The sequence below is a fragment of the Kryptolebias marmoratus genome, linkage group LG9, assembly GCF_001649575.2.
Source record: "Kryptolebias marmoratus isolate JLee-2015 linkage group LG9, ASM164957v2, whole genome shotgun sequence".
NCBI classification, from domain to species: domain Eukaryota; kingdom Metazoa; phylum Chordata; class Actinopteri; order Cyprinodontiformes; family Rivulidae; genus Kryptolebias; species Kryptolebias marmoratus.
In genome coordinates, this window is record NC_051438.1 from 5505266 (window position 1) to 5522767 (window position 17502).

General features: G+C 36.9%; 1 protein-coding gene across 1 annotated transcript in view; it reads left to right on the forward strand.

The window, feature by feature from the left end:
- LOC108240020 (F-BAR and double SH3 domains protein 1) overlaps positions 1 to 17502 on the forward strand; it is a 52201-nt gene that overhangs the window by 3823 nt on the left and 30876 nt on the right. Inside the window, exons 2-8 of the mRNA XM_037977541.1 lie at positions 1190 to 1287; positions 1577 to 1622; positions 5498 to 5571; positions 10967 to 11111; positions 11193 to 11329; positions 12623 to 12686; positions 14285 to 14413. Of these exons, the coding sequence (XP_037833469.1) occupies positions 1190 to 1287; positions 1577 to 1622; positions 5498 to 5571; positions 10967 to 11111; positions 11193 to 11329; positions 12623 to 12686; positions 14285 to 14413 (693 nt within the window). The remainder of the gene's footprint in view (positions 1 to 1189; positions 1288 to 1576; positions 1623 to 5497; positions 5572 to 10966; positions 11112 to 11192; positions 11330 to 12622; positions 12687 to 14284; positions 14414 to 17502) is intronic.

Genomic DNA, 17502 nt, shown 5'->3' on the forward strand with positions numbered 1-17502 from the left:
GCCATTGGTAGGATTTCCCGATATCAGCCACTTCAGTTATTTGTCGGTGGTACATCCCATGTAAGGGCTTGTCCTCCCATGATGGTACTTCCAGCACCTCGTCCTCTGTTCCCCACTGTCTGAGACATTCGCTGAGCACATTGTCTGTTGAGGCCTTGTCCTTGATGTATTTATGGATCTTGGTGGGGACCACAGACCACTTCTCAGTACCTATGCTTTCTGGCTGATGTTTTGGTCACTTTTGAATGTTGGTGGTGCTTTCATACTCGTAGTAGCATGAGATGGACTCTACAACCCACACAAGTGGCTCAGGTAGTCCAGCTTATTCAGGATGGCACATCAATGCGAGCTACACAAGAAGGTTTGCTGTGTCTGTCAGCAGTGTCCAGAGGCTGGAGGCGTTACTAGGAGACAGGCGGGCAACAACCCAGCAGCAGGGCCGCTACCTCTGCCTTTGTGCAAGGAGGAACAAGAGGAGCACTGCCAGAGCCCTGCAAAATGACCTCCAGCAGGCCACAAATGTGCATGTGTCTGCACAAATGGTTAGAAACTGACTCCATGAGGATGGTATGAGGGCCCGACGTCCACAGATGGGGGTTGTGCCCACAGCCCAGCACCGTGCAGGATGCTTAGCATTTGCCAGAGAACACCAGAATTGTCAAATTTGCCACTGGCGCCCTGTGATCTTCACCGATGAAAGCAGGCTCACACTGAGCACATGTGACAGACCTGACAGAGTCTGGAGAAACCATGGAGTGCGATCTGCTGCCTGCAACATCCTTCAGCATGACCGGTTTGGCAGTGAGTCAGTAATGGTGTGGAGTGGCATTTCTTTGGACTAACTACAATATATATATATATATTGTAGTTAATATTTGTATTGCATATTTAAGACTTCAACATTTCAGAATATCCAAGTTTTTTCAAGTAAATATATGACATAAGTATTGGAATTTTTTAGATTTTTCTCTGAATTGTGCCCCACCCCCCAGTTTCTTTCATTATTAATTTTATTTATAATGGTCGTAATACACCGTTGTACAATTACAGTAATGGGAGGCAGTCAAACTCATTACCTTTGTGATGATGATGATGATGATGATGATGATGATGATGATGATGATGATGACAAGCTGAAGACAGACAGACTGATATTCAGTCACAATTTGTTAAATGAAACTGTGTGCAGATAAAGGAAAGCCAACAGGTGAAAGTGGTGTTTTCAGAGCAGCTCAGCAAACTGCAGACCAAACAACATCAGAACTCTGACCTGCTGGAGGAGATCAGGTGAGTTTCACCAACAAGCATGAACCCCCATCTCGATATCACACACAATGATAGATAGATAGATAGATAGATAGATAGATAGATAGATAGATAGATAGATAGATAGATAGATAGATAGATAGATAGATAGATAGATAGATAGATAGATAGATAGATAGATAGATAGATAGATAGATAGATAGATAGATAGATAGATAGATAGATAGATAGACATGAGAGCAGCCAGTTGTAGGCTAAAAGATCAATACTAAAATTATAAATAAGAGTGCTTTTCTGTCTGTTCCCAAAGGTCCTTCAGTAAACAAAGAGCAGCAATAGAGAAGGAGTATGGTCAGGTGAGTGCTCAGAATCTATTTGAATCCAATGCTGGTTCGGTTTCTGTCCCCTTTTACCAGAACCGTTATTGAAATGCTGTTCTATATTGGCATCTGTTGTTTCCTGTCAAGCATTTCAATCGTTTTTTTCCATTACATCACATCTGAGCAGTTTGAAGACAAGGATCAAAAATAAAGTAAGAGTAAATTTCAGGACAGATTATAGATTCAAAATAGTTCCATTTACATAAAATGTATATATTTTTATTGGCCACATTTATATTTGTTTATAAACTTTTTCTTTTTGTTTTAAGAACAGAAACAATAGCAGAAAAAAGATGGGGGGGGTAAAAGAAAAAGAAAACAAATCAAAAAAGACACTTATACAAAATTAGTAAGAATCGCAGAAAGAAACAGGACGGGAATAAGTATATGCTTAATCAGTCCCTCCCCTTCTCCATCAATAATCAATTTATAGTAATCTTACTTTTTTTAAATATAAATTCAATACAATAATATATAGAACATGTATGTTGCATAAGACAGAAGTTGTAACTATCACAATTATTTCATGGTCCATAAATATATACCTTACACACATACATAGTTATATATATAATCTGTTGTACTTTTTCAGATTCAAACAACTAAGGTAGACAAATACCAGAAAAACAAACAAAAAAAAACAAACAAACAAAAATACAGAAATAAAGATAAGACCAACCTGTCAAAACAGTCTGTCATCCTACAGGTATAGTAATAAAAGAGGATAAGAATGTATCCATTAGTCCAGAGTGTGTAATCAAGCATGAGACAGAGTCAAGAATGACAACAGGTAGTTCAGGAAAGAATGTGTTTCAAACAATGCACCACAAAACAACAAAGCATTAATTACAGGTGAAAGAAGAAAAAAAAATTATGATAATAATGAAAAAAACAAATGAGTAAAAGAACAGATCCAAGTGATCAGGATAATCACTTTAGTCCGTTACTTTGTATATATGTATTGAAAGGGACCCACATGTCAAGGAACTTATGATGGTTGTATGACAAAGAGTATCGAATGTCTTCATGATATACATATATACACAACACCATATCATGAAGCCATTTTTTGAAACAAGGAGGGTGAGAGGATTTCCATTCCCTCAGAATGACCCTTTTTGCAACCACCAAACCAAACATAGGGGCCTACTGAAGAGACATGGGAAGAGTAAGAGAAAATTTAGAACAACCCAAAATTATCTAATGGTTATCAGGAGTTAGGTGTCTGCCATAAACATTACTATAAAATTGAAATATCTTGCACCAAAAGTGCGTAAGTTTAGGGCAGGAGCAGAACAGATGGCCCAGAGTCCCATCATCTGATTTACATTTGTCACAAGTTGGAGAGACACAGGGAAATAATTTGTTAGGTTTAGTTTGGAATAGTGCAGTCGATGTATAACTTTGAATTAAATAAGTTGCAATCTAGAGTTGATGGAACAAGTTTTAATTCTCGACAGACTGATCCCACAGCTTATCTGAAATCTCACCTAATATGTCAGAAGTCCAAGCCTCTTTTATATGGTTAGAAGGTGGGGTCAAACTGAAAAGTGTCATGATGGGTGGAGATGAACCCAGTGCGCGGACTCATTTTAAAGAAAGAAAACTAGTTTTATTAAAGTAAGAATGAACAGAACAAAACAAAACAAAACAAAAAGCTGACGAGGCAGCAAACAAATAAAGAACAAACTAAAAACTAACAGGAACAGGACCGGGAACAAGCAGGACGGAAACAAACAACTAGTAATGACGACAAACAAGAAACAATGAACCAGCGGAGTGTGGAAGGCAATGACTGGGTTTTAAAGACTGAGGATAATTAGGTAAATGGAGACAGGTGACGTGATTACAAAGTGGGGACAGGTGTAGGTGTGGCAGGGAGATAAAGAGAGAGACTGAGGAGGAGCAAATGAAACATGAAACAAGAGACAAGACAGAAACCAAGCAAACCAACTAAATAAAAATAAAACAAAACAAAACCATAACAGAAAAAACCTAAATCACCACGGAAAAGATTGACAAAATGAGAAATTAAATGTTTAGAGGTAGGGGGCTTTTTCATAAGCTCATAGAACCTCACCCATTTATATACTACACAAATACACATACTCAGATGTGTAATATCTTTAGAGCTGAGAAGGTTGGTAGGTAGGTACATTTATTTATATAGCACTTTTCAGCACAAGGCAACTCAAAGTGCAAAACATTAAAATGAAAATGTCAGGATTTGGCTATCTTTAAGTTTATTTTGTATAAGTTTTATTTTGTGTTTCTGTTTTATTTCTTGTTCATCCTGTGTTTAGTTAAGTTCTTGTGTAGTTTTGCTTTGTCTCCTGTAACTATTCACCTTTCCTCTGCTCAGTACCTGTCAGCCTGCCTCAACCATCCACACCTGTCCCTCGTTTCCAATCAGTCACCTGTGTCCAATAACAAATAACCCTCAGCCTTTAAAAGTTCATCTCTTTCACTTCCCCCCTGATTCATTGTGATTCTTATGTGTTGTCTGGTTTTCCTTGTGTCTCGCCTGCATGTTCTTTGCGAAACTGGACCTAATAAGTTTTTGTTATTTAGTTTCTGTTGCTGCCACATCAGCCTTTTGTTTTGTTTTTGTTCATTTAAATAAATTAGTTTTCATTTGAGCTTTTGTGGGACTGTCTGCATTTGGGTTCAAACCATCCACCCCACTAACATAACACTAAACACATATAAAAATATACATTGATAAAGGAAATACTAAAGGTTGAACAGTTCTCTTTTTGACACAGCAATGAATTCATGAGTTTCAATATTAAAATTAGCAGTTGAAAAGGTAGAAAAAACTATTTTTAATTGCGAGAAAATAAATACAGTCTTTGACATTATTTTTTTAAACATTCTTTTTCATTGAATTTATAATATTTTATATCAAAACCAAACACCCTCCACCCTGGTACCTGCCTGTAAAAAAAACTAATTAAAGGCAAACAGGAGAGATTTTTTTAATTTATTTTTTAATTTAAAAAGGGAAAAAGGGCCACACCCCAAACAAAGCAGTTAAAACATTAAGAGTGTTATGCTGGTGTAGACTTTCCATCTTCCAGGACAATTTCAAAAACAAATTTAAAAATACAAAACAACTGGTCTTCAGTTCTGTAGTTGAAGACGTTTTGCTCTTCATCCAAGGAGATTTTTCAATTCAGTGCTGGAGAGTGTGGAGTTCCAAGCCTCTGTGACCTCTGGAGTCTAGATAACCTAGAAGAAGAAATCTGTTTGCTTAGAGACAAAGTTGAAAACAATCATTATCTATGAGTAGATGTGTCTCCAGACACCATGGTGGTTTTGCATTAGAAAATTTCTGGAAATAAATGTTTATCAAGACCAAAACATGGTCTGAGACCACAAGAGTTTTCTTTGCGATCTGAAGTTGCCAGCTATAAAATAAAAAAATCAGTGAGAGTGTAGGTATGGTGAATATGTGAGAAAAAACGAGTATTGTCTCCTATCTGGACTTAAAAAGTGACAGGGATCCACAACATTAAATTCTTTCATAAAGACTTCAGTCACTTTGGCCGACCTTGATTGGAGAGCAGAAGTGGAACAGGAGCAGTCTAAGAAAGGATTCATTTAACAGTTAAAATCCTCTTCCATTACAAAGTCAGAGTCAAATCCAGCAGCATTGAGAAAACCCAGCTTAAAAAGTCATCAAGAATCTCCTAATTGGGAGCATATGTATTGTAGGTGACTTGTTTCTAACATAAAAATATTGCTGCACTTTTTTTCCTTTGACATAAATGGGGTTGGAGGATGAGTGGGGGTAATGTATCCATAAAACCAAATTATGTTTGTGTTGATGTGTGGAAATCTGTGCTCAGGCTCTTCAGAGGTTAGCTGTTCAATACCAAAAGAGAGACTGGCAAAGAGGAAGTACAGATGCTAACACTTCTGGGTAAGTACACTCACAAACATACACAAAGAGAGAGAAAGAACTAGTTTTATAAACTAACCTCTCCACAGTTGTTTTTAGTTCCAGATTTTAATAGATCATTGTGAGTAATCATTGTGCTGCTTCAAGCCATAATTAATGAACCTCCCTTATGTCTATTCCCATTACTCTTCCTTTTCTGTCATGATTTCTGATATACTACTCCTAAAGCTTTGGAAAAACCCAGGCAAAAAAATGCATCAAAACAGGCCACAATCAAGAATACTCTTTTCTGATTTTGGTCACAGTACATCATATGATGAGGAAAAAATTCACTAAAAACAATGAAAAATGCCTCATAGACAATTTTGGTAATGAAGCCTAGGCGTAAATTCAGACTGGAAGACCTGCTTCAGCCACACCTGCATCTAATCGCTGCGTCGAGCACCTCCACTCCAGCCTATCAGCATCAGACCGCGCCTCCAGCTTATCCAATCAGCAAGCAAGCCTTCGTTTAAAGGACTTCCATCATGGCCCCATCCGTTCGCCGGCCGATCTTCAGCCCACCTCCACCCCTTCTCCACCTCCAGTTTCCCAGCTCCCTCAAGCTTCCTTCCCCTCTTCGACCTCCACCACCAGTGTCCGGCCCGGGGAAGACGCCTCTAATGGTCAACCTGAGCTTCTCCTCGAAGCGCATTGCTATTGTCGGCACTCGCGTCTTCCGCCGAGGTCCGAGCGCCAAATATCTTATGTCATTCATGTCAAATAAAACCATTTAATTGCAGCTTCTCTTTGTCGTGAGTCTCTCCAGGTTGAAATTAGATTTAGTGAGTGGCAAAAGCCACCCCCGTTTGGAGCTCTACAGCTTAGACAGACTTTACAGTAGAGACATCAAAGTTTAAACAGGTCTGAGAAGGTTGGACTTTACATGACAGAACTGGTGTTTGGAGATCTTTATTTGAGTTTATACAATCACACTTTCAGTTTAAAGACCTTTGGAGATTTTACCAAACAATGTTCAATTTAGACTGTGGTGTTGTCTCTCACACACTAACTTTTCAGCTGTTTAAACTTTGCAAATGTTTTTACAAACAAACTATTCTTATTTCCACAAAGGTTACACTTCATCTACAGTTTATAAATCAAACTGTAGACATTTTGACATTTTAGATTATTGCAAAGTAAACCCCAGATTCCTAATGGGCTTTTGAGAAGAAAGTTGATGGATGTTGGAGTTTCAGCAACATAACAGTCAAAGTTTTTGTCCCAAAAAGCTAACAGTCAACATGTCCTGGATGACTGAGAATCTACACCAGTATTCAGCATTAATCTATAATGATTTCTAGTATTTTTTATTCTTAGTTTTGGTTCTGGGTTCTTGTTTTATGGGTTGTTTTTCTGTTTAAGTTTATTTTGTTCTTTGTACTTCTGTCAGTATTCACCTCACCTCTGTCTACACTTGGTTAATTGTCATGCCCATCTCCACCTGCTGTAATCACTCACCTGTGCCCACTTCCCCCAATTACCCTGTGATTTAAAACCCAGTCATCTCCTCCACTCACTTGCTGGTTTATTGTTCATTGCTGGTTGTTGCTATTTGTTGCCTTTTGTGTCTCTTGTCTACTCCTTGCCTTGCCGTTCTCCTGTCTATTGTTGCATTTTGTATTAGTTTGCTGCCACGTCAGTTTTTTTAGTTTCTAGTTTTGTTAGTTTAAATAAATTTTCATTCTTTATTATTATGAGTCTGTGCTCTGGGTTCCCTTGGCTTTCCATCGATCCTGACAATAATCATGCATTTGCTCAGATTTGGATAGCTGTTTCCAGCCACATTTTCCACCTCAGTGACAGCATCCAGTCTGTTTCTGTCACAGCTTTTAGCCTCATATATATATATATATATATATATTAGGTTTTAACTTTCCCGTCACACAATCACAATGAAAAGTGGCAACCACAAATTGTTGAAAAAGTTCAATTGTAAATTTATTTGTTGACAGTAATAAAAATCCTAAAAAGCATTTGTAGAGAAAAAGTTAAGGCCTAAAAAGTAAAATCTAACGTTAAAACAAGTTACCAAAACAGCAAACAGTCCAAAGTTCCAATCCTCACAGCTCAGTTCAGTTAATCAAGTATTTATCATTAAAAGTCTGTCACCACACCATCCTGAGAGGGAGCAGTCCCATCCGCCTGCACAGAGATCAATAATTACATCTCCACTCTGATGAACCTGAATGTGAAGCCGTCCACGTCCGCTTATTTGGTCCTTTCAAGCCTGTTTGTCCCAGCTGCACATCCACGTCCTGCATTCGCTCATGTGCTCTGCAAAACAATAACGGGGACCGAGCCGTGGGATGGATCTTCTCAGTTTTTTTCCACACACCTGGTCTTAATTGTCCAGCTTAAGTAGGCATGAAATGCATACTCCCAGCCAATTGGAGTCTGACAGCTGTAGTTCAGGGAGAATGGACAATCAACAGTAGGTGCTAATAATAAGTTAAGTGAAAAACATGCTCAATCCAAAACAACAAATGTGAAAAACACCCAAAATACAAATAAAAATATACAATCCAAACACCACACACTCAAAAGTAAATCCAAACAAAATCATCAAAAAAAACCAATGCGATGTCTGTGACATTTCATCTTCATCAAATTTTTTTTGTTCCAACTATCTCTTTCTCCTCATCCTTTACCCACCCTTTTTTCATCCCTCTCATTCTATTTATCCCTTTTTAACCCTTTCATTTAAGTAAATCCTTTTTAGGTCAGCTCACCTTAAATGAAGATACTCCAGCAGGATAGACAGAGCAGGTCCAATTCACATCGTCTGATCCAAATCCATGTCCACACAGTTTAGTCCAGTACTCCATACCTTCCCATCTCTTCCATCCTTCATACCTACCTAATCCTTTCTCACATCCTTTTTTCATCAGGGGGTCCTAAGCTGATCAGGATATTTGCCTACTGACACAGAACACCCGCTCTGAGGCTCCATCTTCCTATCCACCATTAAACTCCTATCCTTCAGATTAATTCAATATCTCATCCTCAGTTCATTAACTCTTAATAAACCTCTAAATGCACTTTGTTGTGATGTTGTCCCTACTAGTGAAATGTCTCAAAAGATGTAGGATCAAAAGTAGCAGGATACATGAAATATGATGGAGACATTAAATTATCAAACTCAGGGCACCACCCTCTAAAGAGGTAAAATTTATATAAATGTAGGATTTTTATGTTTATCAGTCTCAAAAAAGTTACCCCAAAGCATGAGCTTCAGAGTAAGATTATAATTATATTAAAAACACACACACACAACTGAATTAAGTTTTGCACCATTTCATTTATGTGACATTTATTAACCAAACAGATATATCACAAGTTATGGCAGATTATGAAACTTACTGACTGTTTGAATTTGGTACCAAAATATTGACATGAGGTGTTGAATCAGCATAAAATTTGAACAGGAGAGTCAGAATAAACCAAAAAAGTTAAAACTTTGAGGCAAAAGGGGGTTTGAAAAGTTAACTGTAAGGGAGGGCGAAGTGACAATATTTACTATGGATTTAGGCAAACTGGAGTGTAAACATTAATAAATTAGAGCCAAAGACCTGTAGCACCAGCAGAATGCTAGGAGATTTTATCCTACCGAGAGTTGACTTTTCTCAGCCGCTGCATTTGGTACCAGGTGGGAATTTAGGCCTCGGTTTGGTGAAAGGCCAAGAGGTATCATGTCCAGAACACACTTCAGTCAGCCGGAGCTGAAAATAACCTTTGGGACAGTTTCCAGGCAGTCCAACAGTCAGCTGGTCGGCTCTCAGTAGGCAGTGCTAGCTGGACGGACGCTCAGGTGGGCATCCGGTGGACTGGCAGTGATGAGGCAAAGGGATCTTCGGTCTCACGAAGGACGACGAGACAGAGTTTAACTAAAGTTCTGACTAATTGCAGTTAACTTCACTAACTTTTCCTAAATTAAAGTGAGTTATGACCACCAAAATAAACTGGGAGAAACTTCTTAACAATGAAAAATTTGGCTCAATGAGAAAAATAAGATGAAGCCAGCGAAACGGAAAAACACGAGAATCACAAATAAAACGTACAGAGTTAAACAAAAACGAGGAGTTGAGGATGAGCAGAGATGAGATGAGAATGAGCAGAGATGAAGAACGAGGAAGAGTAGATGAAGAAACAGAAGAAGAAGGCACAAGAGACCGCCTTGGGCTTTTAAACAAAGCCGGGGGTTGTGCTTTTTACCTATCTAGTCCAATCACGGCCGCTGTTCTTAAAAGAAGGCGAGCGTTTTAGTGAGTTTTCAACCAATAGAAATTACACGTACTTGGATGTTAACTTTTACGCTTTCAGACAAAGAAAAAGGAAAAACCAAAAATGTGATTCAAACTTTTCATCCTTTTTTGCATCAAATATAGATGAAAAATAAATATAATTAAAAGCAAAATCAGACTTGATCAGTAATTAGTTTAACTTCTCAAATGGAAGTGAGCCTTCAGAACTAAATGAATCAATGAGCTCTGAAAGAAAGCACATTACATGTTGTAACATTACTGAATTTCTATTACTGGTTGGGTTTTACTTAAAGAAATATGTAATATCCTATGCTAGATCACAGTAAATGATATGCAAATAAATAAAAGCAAAACCGAACATATATATAAAAAACTGTTAAAGGTGAAAAATGTGGATCTTGTATTTTTCAAAATAAGAACCTGTAGTTGTTCTTGTAATTGAAAATAGAAAGGTTAGGCACAATATCACAGCTTTAACATGAAGATTGCAGGGCAGAAAATTACTTTTAACAGGTTAGAAAAATGCACATTTGATCAGATAGTCCAAAAAAGAGGTTAACAAGAACTTTGAATCAGACCAATGTGGGACTTTCTCTCCAGTCTTAAAGGAATGTGGATATTTCCTTTGATTTGAATTTAAACAGGCCATGGATGTATTTTCTTCTTGGCGTGTAAATTCCATCAGGCACAACAAAAATTGACACTATTGGTCGCTGTTTCGGAGCCAGGAAGTCTGCATGTCAGTCCTGGAGAGCTGGTGGGAGTGTAAATTTTGGTTAGTCAACAAAAGGGATCAGTTTATGGTTGTCTTGGGGTTCAGGAGAAGGGGGGAGCTTGATCAATGACCACTCTTGGTCTGATAAGATCAAGAAAGAGACATCTGGGTTTCCCTCCAAACACTGATGAAACAGTCAATTTGCATTAGGCTATTAATGCAGAAATAGCCCAAACTCTGACGTAGGACCCTACATATGACAGAACTACAAAGTTGCAACAAACTTATTTTGTAGGGTTTTATTATATTTATTTCATTCTGACACCTACAGTATGATCAGGTTGTGTCTGGAATAAAAGCCTGTGAGATGTTAGTAATGGGGTTTGCATTGTTTCAGGACTGTGTTCAGTTTGTGGCGGTCTCTGGTCGATGCCACAGCTCAGACCGCCACCTCACGACTCGCTGCTGCAGAAGAATACCACAGTCTGATTGGTCAAGCCTCCAAAAGTCTCCAAAATGCAAAGGACATTCGAGTTAAAAGAGTAGGACAGCAAGTTAACACAATCTTCAGACATATTAAATGCATGATCTGAGGCCTGAAATAAATGACTGAATCATTTCAGGGACTGGACCGACTGCAGAGGGTGCAGGGTGAGGTGGTGGATGCACTGCGTGAACTGCATGGGACCAACAAGAACTATCACCATCTCTGTCACATTGCCAGCATGGCCAGAGAGAAAGCAGCTGACACACAAAACAGGTCAGTGTGTGAGAGTTCTGTTGCTGTCGCATTGTTTGGTATTTTCCCAGAAATGTTGGTGTCTTTAGATGTTCTTTTTACATGGGTCAAAATTTGAAGAAATGAAGCACATGTTGTAAAATTAGGTCTTGTGACCTACGTGATGTAAAGTTTATGATGCATTAATGTTATGTACAGTATAATGTGTGTGCGTTGAGTGGGATCAAGGGCAGGAAAGTTACAGAGTAGTACAATGTTAGCACAGCAAATGCTATATTGCTGTGGCGTAAATTCTTGTTGTTTTGTGCTGTTTTGTTCTTCACTGCGACACTGCTGCAGCACATATGTGGCGTTCACCAGCATCTTCTTGTCTCGGTCTTTTCATGGACCTGTCATAGACTTACAAACATTATGGTAAAATTTTTACCCCTTATACATTATTGTTGTAAATTTCCCTACATTACAATCATATAGTTGAAACATTTGACAGCAGATTTCTTTCCTTAATCTCTGATTGTTAATGTGATGATATTGTGATTTCAGTCCTTGCCCCAGCTTTGAAGAACATTTACTTTAAGAACTTATTCACCACTGAACACTTGCTTACTTTTAAGTACTGACTTGTTTCTAATCCTTAATAAAACTCCTGATTTGAAGTCTTACGTAAGGGGGGGGGGGGTTATTTATTACTTATCAGAAAAAACTTAGGAAGCAAAAAAAGATATCTGCCCTAACATGTTTAATAGCACAACTTTATACTCTCTATAGTAACTCTCCATCCCCTAACATATAAGAATCGTATTTCGTTTTAGGAAAGATTTGACTTGGTTATAGTACCTATAAAAAGAATTCATTCCTATAGATGTTTTATGTTTTTGCTATCATAAAATAATCATGGTCAATATAAACTGGCCTTCTTTACAAAATTTAAAAAAAAAACTTCTGTGTCAAAGTGAAATCAAATTTCTACAGATTAATACCAAATAAATAAAAATATGTAATGTAAAATAGGTGATTGCAGAAATATTCACCCTCTTTAAACACATCCAACTTCATTTTTAATATTCAGATTGAGGAGGCTGTCTTCTGCTAAAACACCAGTCCACTTGAAGTTAGGAAGTATGAAGAACATTATTTTTGTTTTGTTTTTCCTGAAACACTGTGAGGAGATGCAACAGTCTGCCATCTCCACTGGATCTGTTGGTTCTATCAGAACCCTTAAATGGGATCAGCTGGGATCTTTTCCAATTGTTTCCTGTGATGTGTAGACCTATTGTGGCTTTTTTAGTATCAGCATTTTACTCTGTTTTCCAGAGCAAGGAAGAGTGAACATGGAATGTTCCACTTTAAATCAGGACTGCATAAGATGAATGCTAAGGTATGGACCTGGAATAAATTAGAATACTGAATGAACTGACTGTTCTTTCCTTAAATTATTGTTTGATTCCATGTGTTGAGTGAATGGAAAGACAAGGCATTTCTTTTACCAATGAATGGGTTCTGGTTTGAACAGACCCAAGGAATGGCATGGCATTTCTTGATTTTTTTTCTTGAAAAATGGAGAAAAAAAAAGAACAAGCAGTCAAAGTCCAATGGAAAACTCTAAAAGACCTTCAGAAAGTGTGGAAAATATTTGAAGTTTTACACATAACTGTTTTACAGTGCATCCAGTATTCACAGCGCTTCACTTCTTCCACATTTTGTTGTTATAAAATTACTCCAAAATGTTTTATATTCATTTTTCTTCCTTCAAAATTCTACACACAAGTTTTAAATTTTTGCTAATTTATTAAACTAAAATACAAACTATAACATGTCCATAAGTATTCACAATCTTTGCTATGACACTCAAAACTGAGTTCAGGTGCTTCTTGTTACCATTGATCATCCTTCAGATGTTTCTGCAGTTTAGTTGAAATCCACATATAGTAAATTTAGTAGATTGGACATGATTTTGAAAAGCAAACACACCTGTCTATATAAGGTGACAGAGCACAAACCAAACCATGGTTTGTGGATTCAAATGAATTTAATTGGAATAAGGCTGTAAAATATCAAACTGTGGAAAAAATGAAGCCGTGTGAATACTTTCCAGAGGTGCCTAACATACAGTATTTTACTAATGAATTAATTTAAGAATAAATGCAGCTCCAGTGGATTGAAATCCCCTCTGTGTGAGATTTCTGACATATTTCTAATTTTAAATTATGTGTGCGCACCAACTGTTACACAGTAGTATAGAGAATTGTCCTCTCCCATGAAAGGATTAGTCCAGTCCTCAAGGGTAATGAGAAATATTTCATCGATATGTGATCTCCTGTGCTCAAGTAAAGAACTGACTCAACTTGTATTGAGGGGACAGAATCTAATAAAATGGAAAATCTCACCAGGTCTGAATCAGTAAACATCCCCCTTTGTTTTACTTTGCCTTTTCTCTCTATCACCATAGTTGGCAATTCTAAATGTCTTATTTCCAAGTGTTAAACATGTATGTTAATGTTTGGTGACCGTTGTGACAGTAGGTAAAGCACGAGACTATTGAAGACATGATTTGATGTGAATGGGACATAGTACAACAGCAGTTTTTATTATTATTATTATTATTATTTACTTTTTCTCTTTTGTTTGTTCCCTTCTTATTCTCTACTTACACAATGTAATACAACAGCATGATGTACAATCCTGTCATTTTGCTTGTTTATGAAAACATAAAACTAATAAAACTGTTTAAAAAAAAGAAATGGAGGGACTTTAGATAAAGGAAGTTATGAAAAAGTTATAAAAAAAAGTCTTTGTTATTAACACTATGATTTACAAGTCGAATGTTGTTGAGAAGCCGTAATCGGCTAATCGATCCATCCAATCAGACACTTGAATGCAAACTAAGCAAAATTCCCTGTAAAATGTTAATAAAAAAAAAAAAAAAATTTTACAAATTATGCGTGTACACGTATGTGTCTCTGTGTTTGTTTGTAGCTCAGTGCCCAGCTGAAGGAGTGTGATGACCGGTTAACTGAAGCTCGTAATGAATATCTGCTGACATTAGCAGCAATCAACGCTCAGCTGCAGTATTATTACACTCAGGACTTACCAATGATTATGGAGGTAACCAACACACAATTTTACTACCCAATGTGGACCCCAAAGATACTCAGGTCTGATGGGATCCACCATTTCTGAAAGGTTAAAAAAAATTATTTTGATTGCTAAATTAATTTAAAAAAATTAAAATAACCATGTGTTGAAATTTTGGAAAAACTCCTATTGAGTTTTTGACCTAACTGTTTGCAGCCTCCTTGGGACCACCCATGTCTGCAATAGCACTATATATATATATATATATATATATATATATATATATATATATATATATAAAACATTTTAAAAAAACAGTGAGCTAATGTGTCAGGAACGCAGATTTATTCAAAAATGTCCTAACAAATGAGGCACAAATAACATTTGAAATTTGTTCACATAAGGGTTGCTGCTTCATAAAACATTTAAATGTTTTAAACTAAAATCAGGAAGAATTGTTTTCCCAAACTCTTTTTGGTAAAAACTAAAGAAACAGTCAACTAAACTTACAATTTGACTCTTTTGATTATTTAAAATGAAAAAACCAGCAGTCTGTTAAACTTACACTTTGAATTTTGTGGTTAAACAAGAGAAAAAAAGCAGTTTTTTAAAAATGTTGCCTTAAGTTTTTGTATGTTCTGCTTTGCACAAAAAACAAATATATGTACCAACACATGCATATGCTGTTCTCTTACAAAATCATCAGTTTACCTGTACCGAAAATTTGTTCAAAGCTTACAAAGCTTAATAAAACCTTTTTTTCCACAAACAATTATAATGGAAACAATGAAACCTAGTGGTAGTCAAACAAACATACTTTGACTTTTGTAATTTCAACATAAAGTGCATCAAGCTAGTGCATTTGAAACATTAATGAACTTTTCAGAGCATTGCCCCTCAAACACATTTTAAATGTGGACATTTCTTAAAGTAGATGAAAACATACATCCCTATAAACCTGCTAGAGATTATAAGTACTTATAGTTGAAGTCGTGAAGAAAAAGAACACCCCTGCCACCCCCACCAAAAAAAACTGTAAAAACTCAGGAAATTTGAACATTGTTCTGCTTATTAAAGATGACCTGAGATTTGTACATGTATGAACAGTGTAAGAACTGGGCTTAGATGAAGTCAAACCAGGCAAACAAAGACAAAGGTTTAACCTTTTATTGGTTAAGACGGAAATGGAGAATGCACTCACGTAGTGGAGCCGAACCTGGGCCAGAACAGGTAAGAGAGTCGAGCACTGGGAGCAGGGAGCGGGAGTTGAGCTCTGAGCGAGAAACAGGCGAAGGGTCAAACACAAGACAGGCATGGAACTTAGAGAATTGCTGGATATCTACCGGGGGAACCTTTCAATAATCTGACGGAGACTGAAAGGAAGGGGAGAGCCTTTATGCTAGTGGCAACAGGTGTGAACGATTGCTGTGATGAGGTCATGGCATGGCAATGTGGGCGTGGAAGGAGACAGAGTAGTGACAACACTAGTATTTTAGTATTATTGAGTCCATTCTTCTTGAATGTACTTATTGCATTCTGCTTCAGCAGTGAACATGTACATGTATTGCTACTGATTGGCTCTGATGGCATTTTAGAATCTTATGTTATACTTATGTGTTTTTGATGCCATGGGACCCGAGTTTGATTCCTTGTTAAGTCAAGAAGGCTGTCTGGCATAATAACTCTGCCTGCAAGTTTTGCTGACTTGCTGTGGCGACCCCTGAAAAAAGGTTACATAAACTGTAAGACCATGAAGTTTCTTTTTACCAGAGTTTAGAGCCCAAAACAATGTTAAGGATAATAGCAGGTCTTGCAGTCAAATAGACTTTCCATTAGGAATTATTGTTGTATACCATAGGCTACAATGCACAGGAGTTTTGAGCATTTCAACTGACTGAAATATATCTGTCATTTCAGGATTTCTAATGGAACACTCAGGGGAATTTTGTTTTCATGTAATTTTGAGAACCTTGTAGTATCATATGTTATTAAATAAGTCTCCTGTTAAAATAACATTCATAAAAGTGTGATTAGCATATACATTTTTAATTTTGCATTATTTTTATCCTGCCTTTCTTAGAAACGTCAACTAGACAGAGCTTGTCACAGATGGCAATCTGTGCTGTGGAAAAAACACTCCTAGAATTCATACAGACTGGTAAAGTGCCTGGAGGATCAGAATGTGAGTCCTGCATTATGGCTTCACCAGAGGCACTTAAGAACAGAAACTGGAAAGCAATCAAATTTTATGTCAAAAACTGTATCACTGCCATTAAGACCAGTATTACTCCAATATAAAAAAGAAGCACTACCCAACTCCACTTTGGAGAGCTGCCAAAAAAGTGAAATGCAGACAACAATAGTAAGAAGGAAACATTATGGACAAGCAAAAGCTGTTTCCAGCACTGTTGATGGGATATCATTCTTCATTTAGCCCTTCTAATTTCCACAGCATTTGAACAAGTGCTTATTAGGAAATCAGGTCCATTTCAGGTAAGCTTGATTAAAAAAAGGAAAAAGACATTGCAAAGAGACTGAAAATTTTGAAGTAAACAAAAAGACTACAGACAACAAATCTTTATCAAGAATAGAATCACCTGTTTTAAAGGCAGCTTTGTCACACTTCTTTTTGTAGGTTATCTTGCATGTTGATGTACCTGTAAAAGAAAAATTAAATGAATAAAGCTAAAACAAATTGATACGGCTACATTTTTAAAGAAGAAACAATTTCTCTCTCCGTCTCCTTAGTCTAAATTTATGATAATTGATCACTAAACTTCATCACTTTTTGAGCATAAAAAGAGTGGCAGCCTATTGAAAAATGTGATACCCAAATTAAAATGACTATAACAGTGCAACTATAAGATATATTTGAATAGGAAAAGAAAAAAAACTTTTTTCATTGCAACTGGTGAAACTTCTGTTAGGTGTAAAAATAGTCATAGTCATGATGCTGCTTTATATAAATTGAATTTCCTGCCAGACTGCACTGAGATTTTGGGAACAACGGAAGAGGGTAATATCAACATATTGTAAAAAAACCTTTGCAAATGTTTTAAAACAAACCTACACAGGGACAATCCAGGACTTGCAAAAATTATCTCACAAAAAGCTTGAAG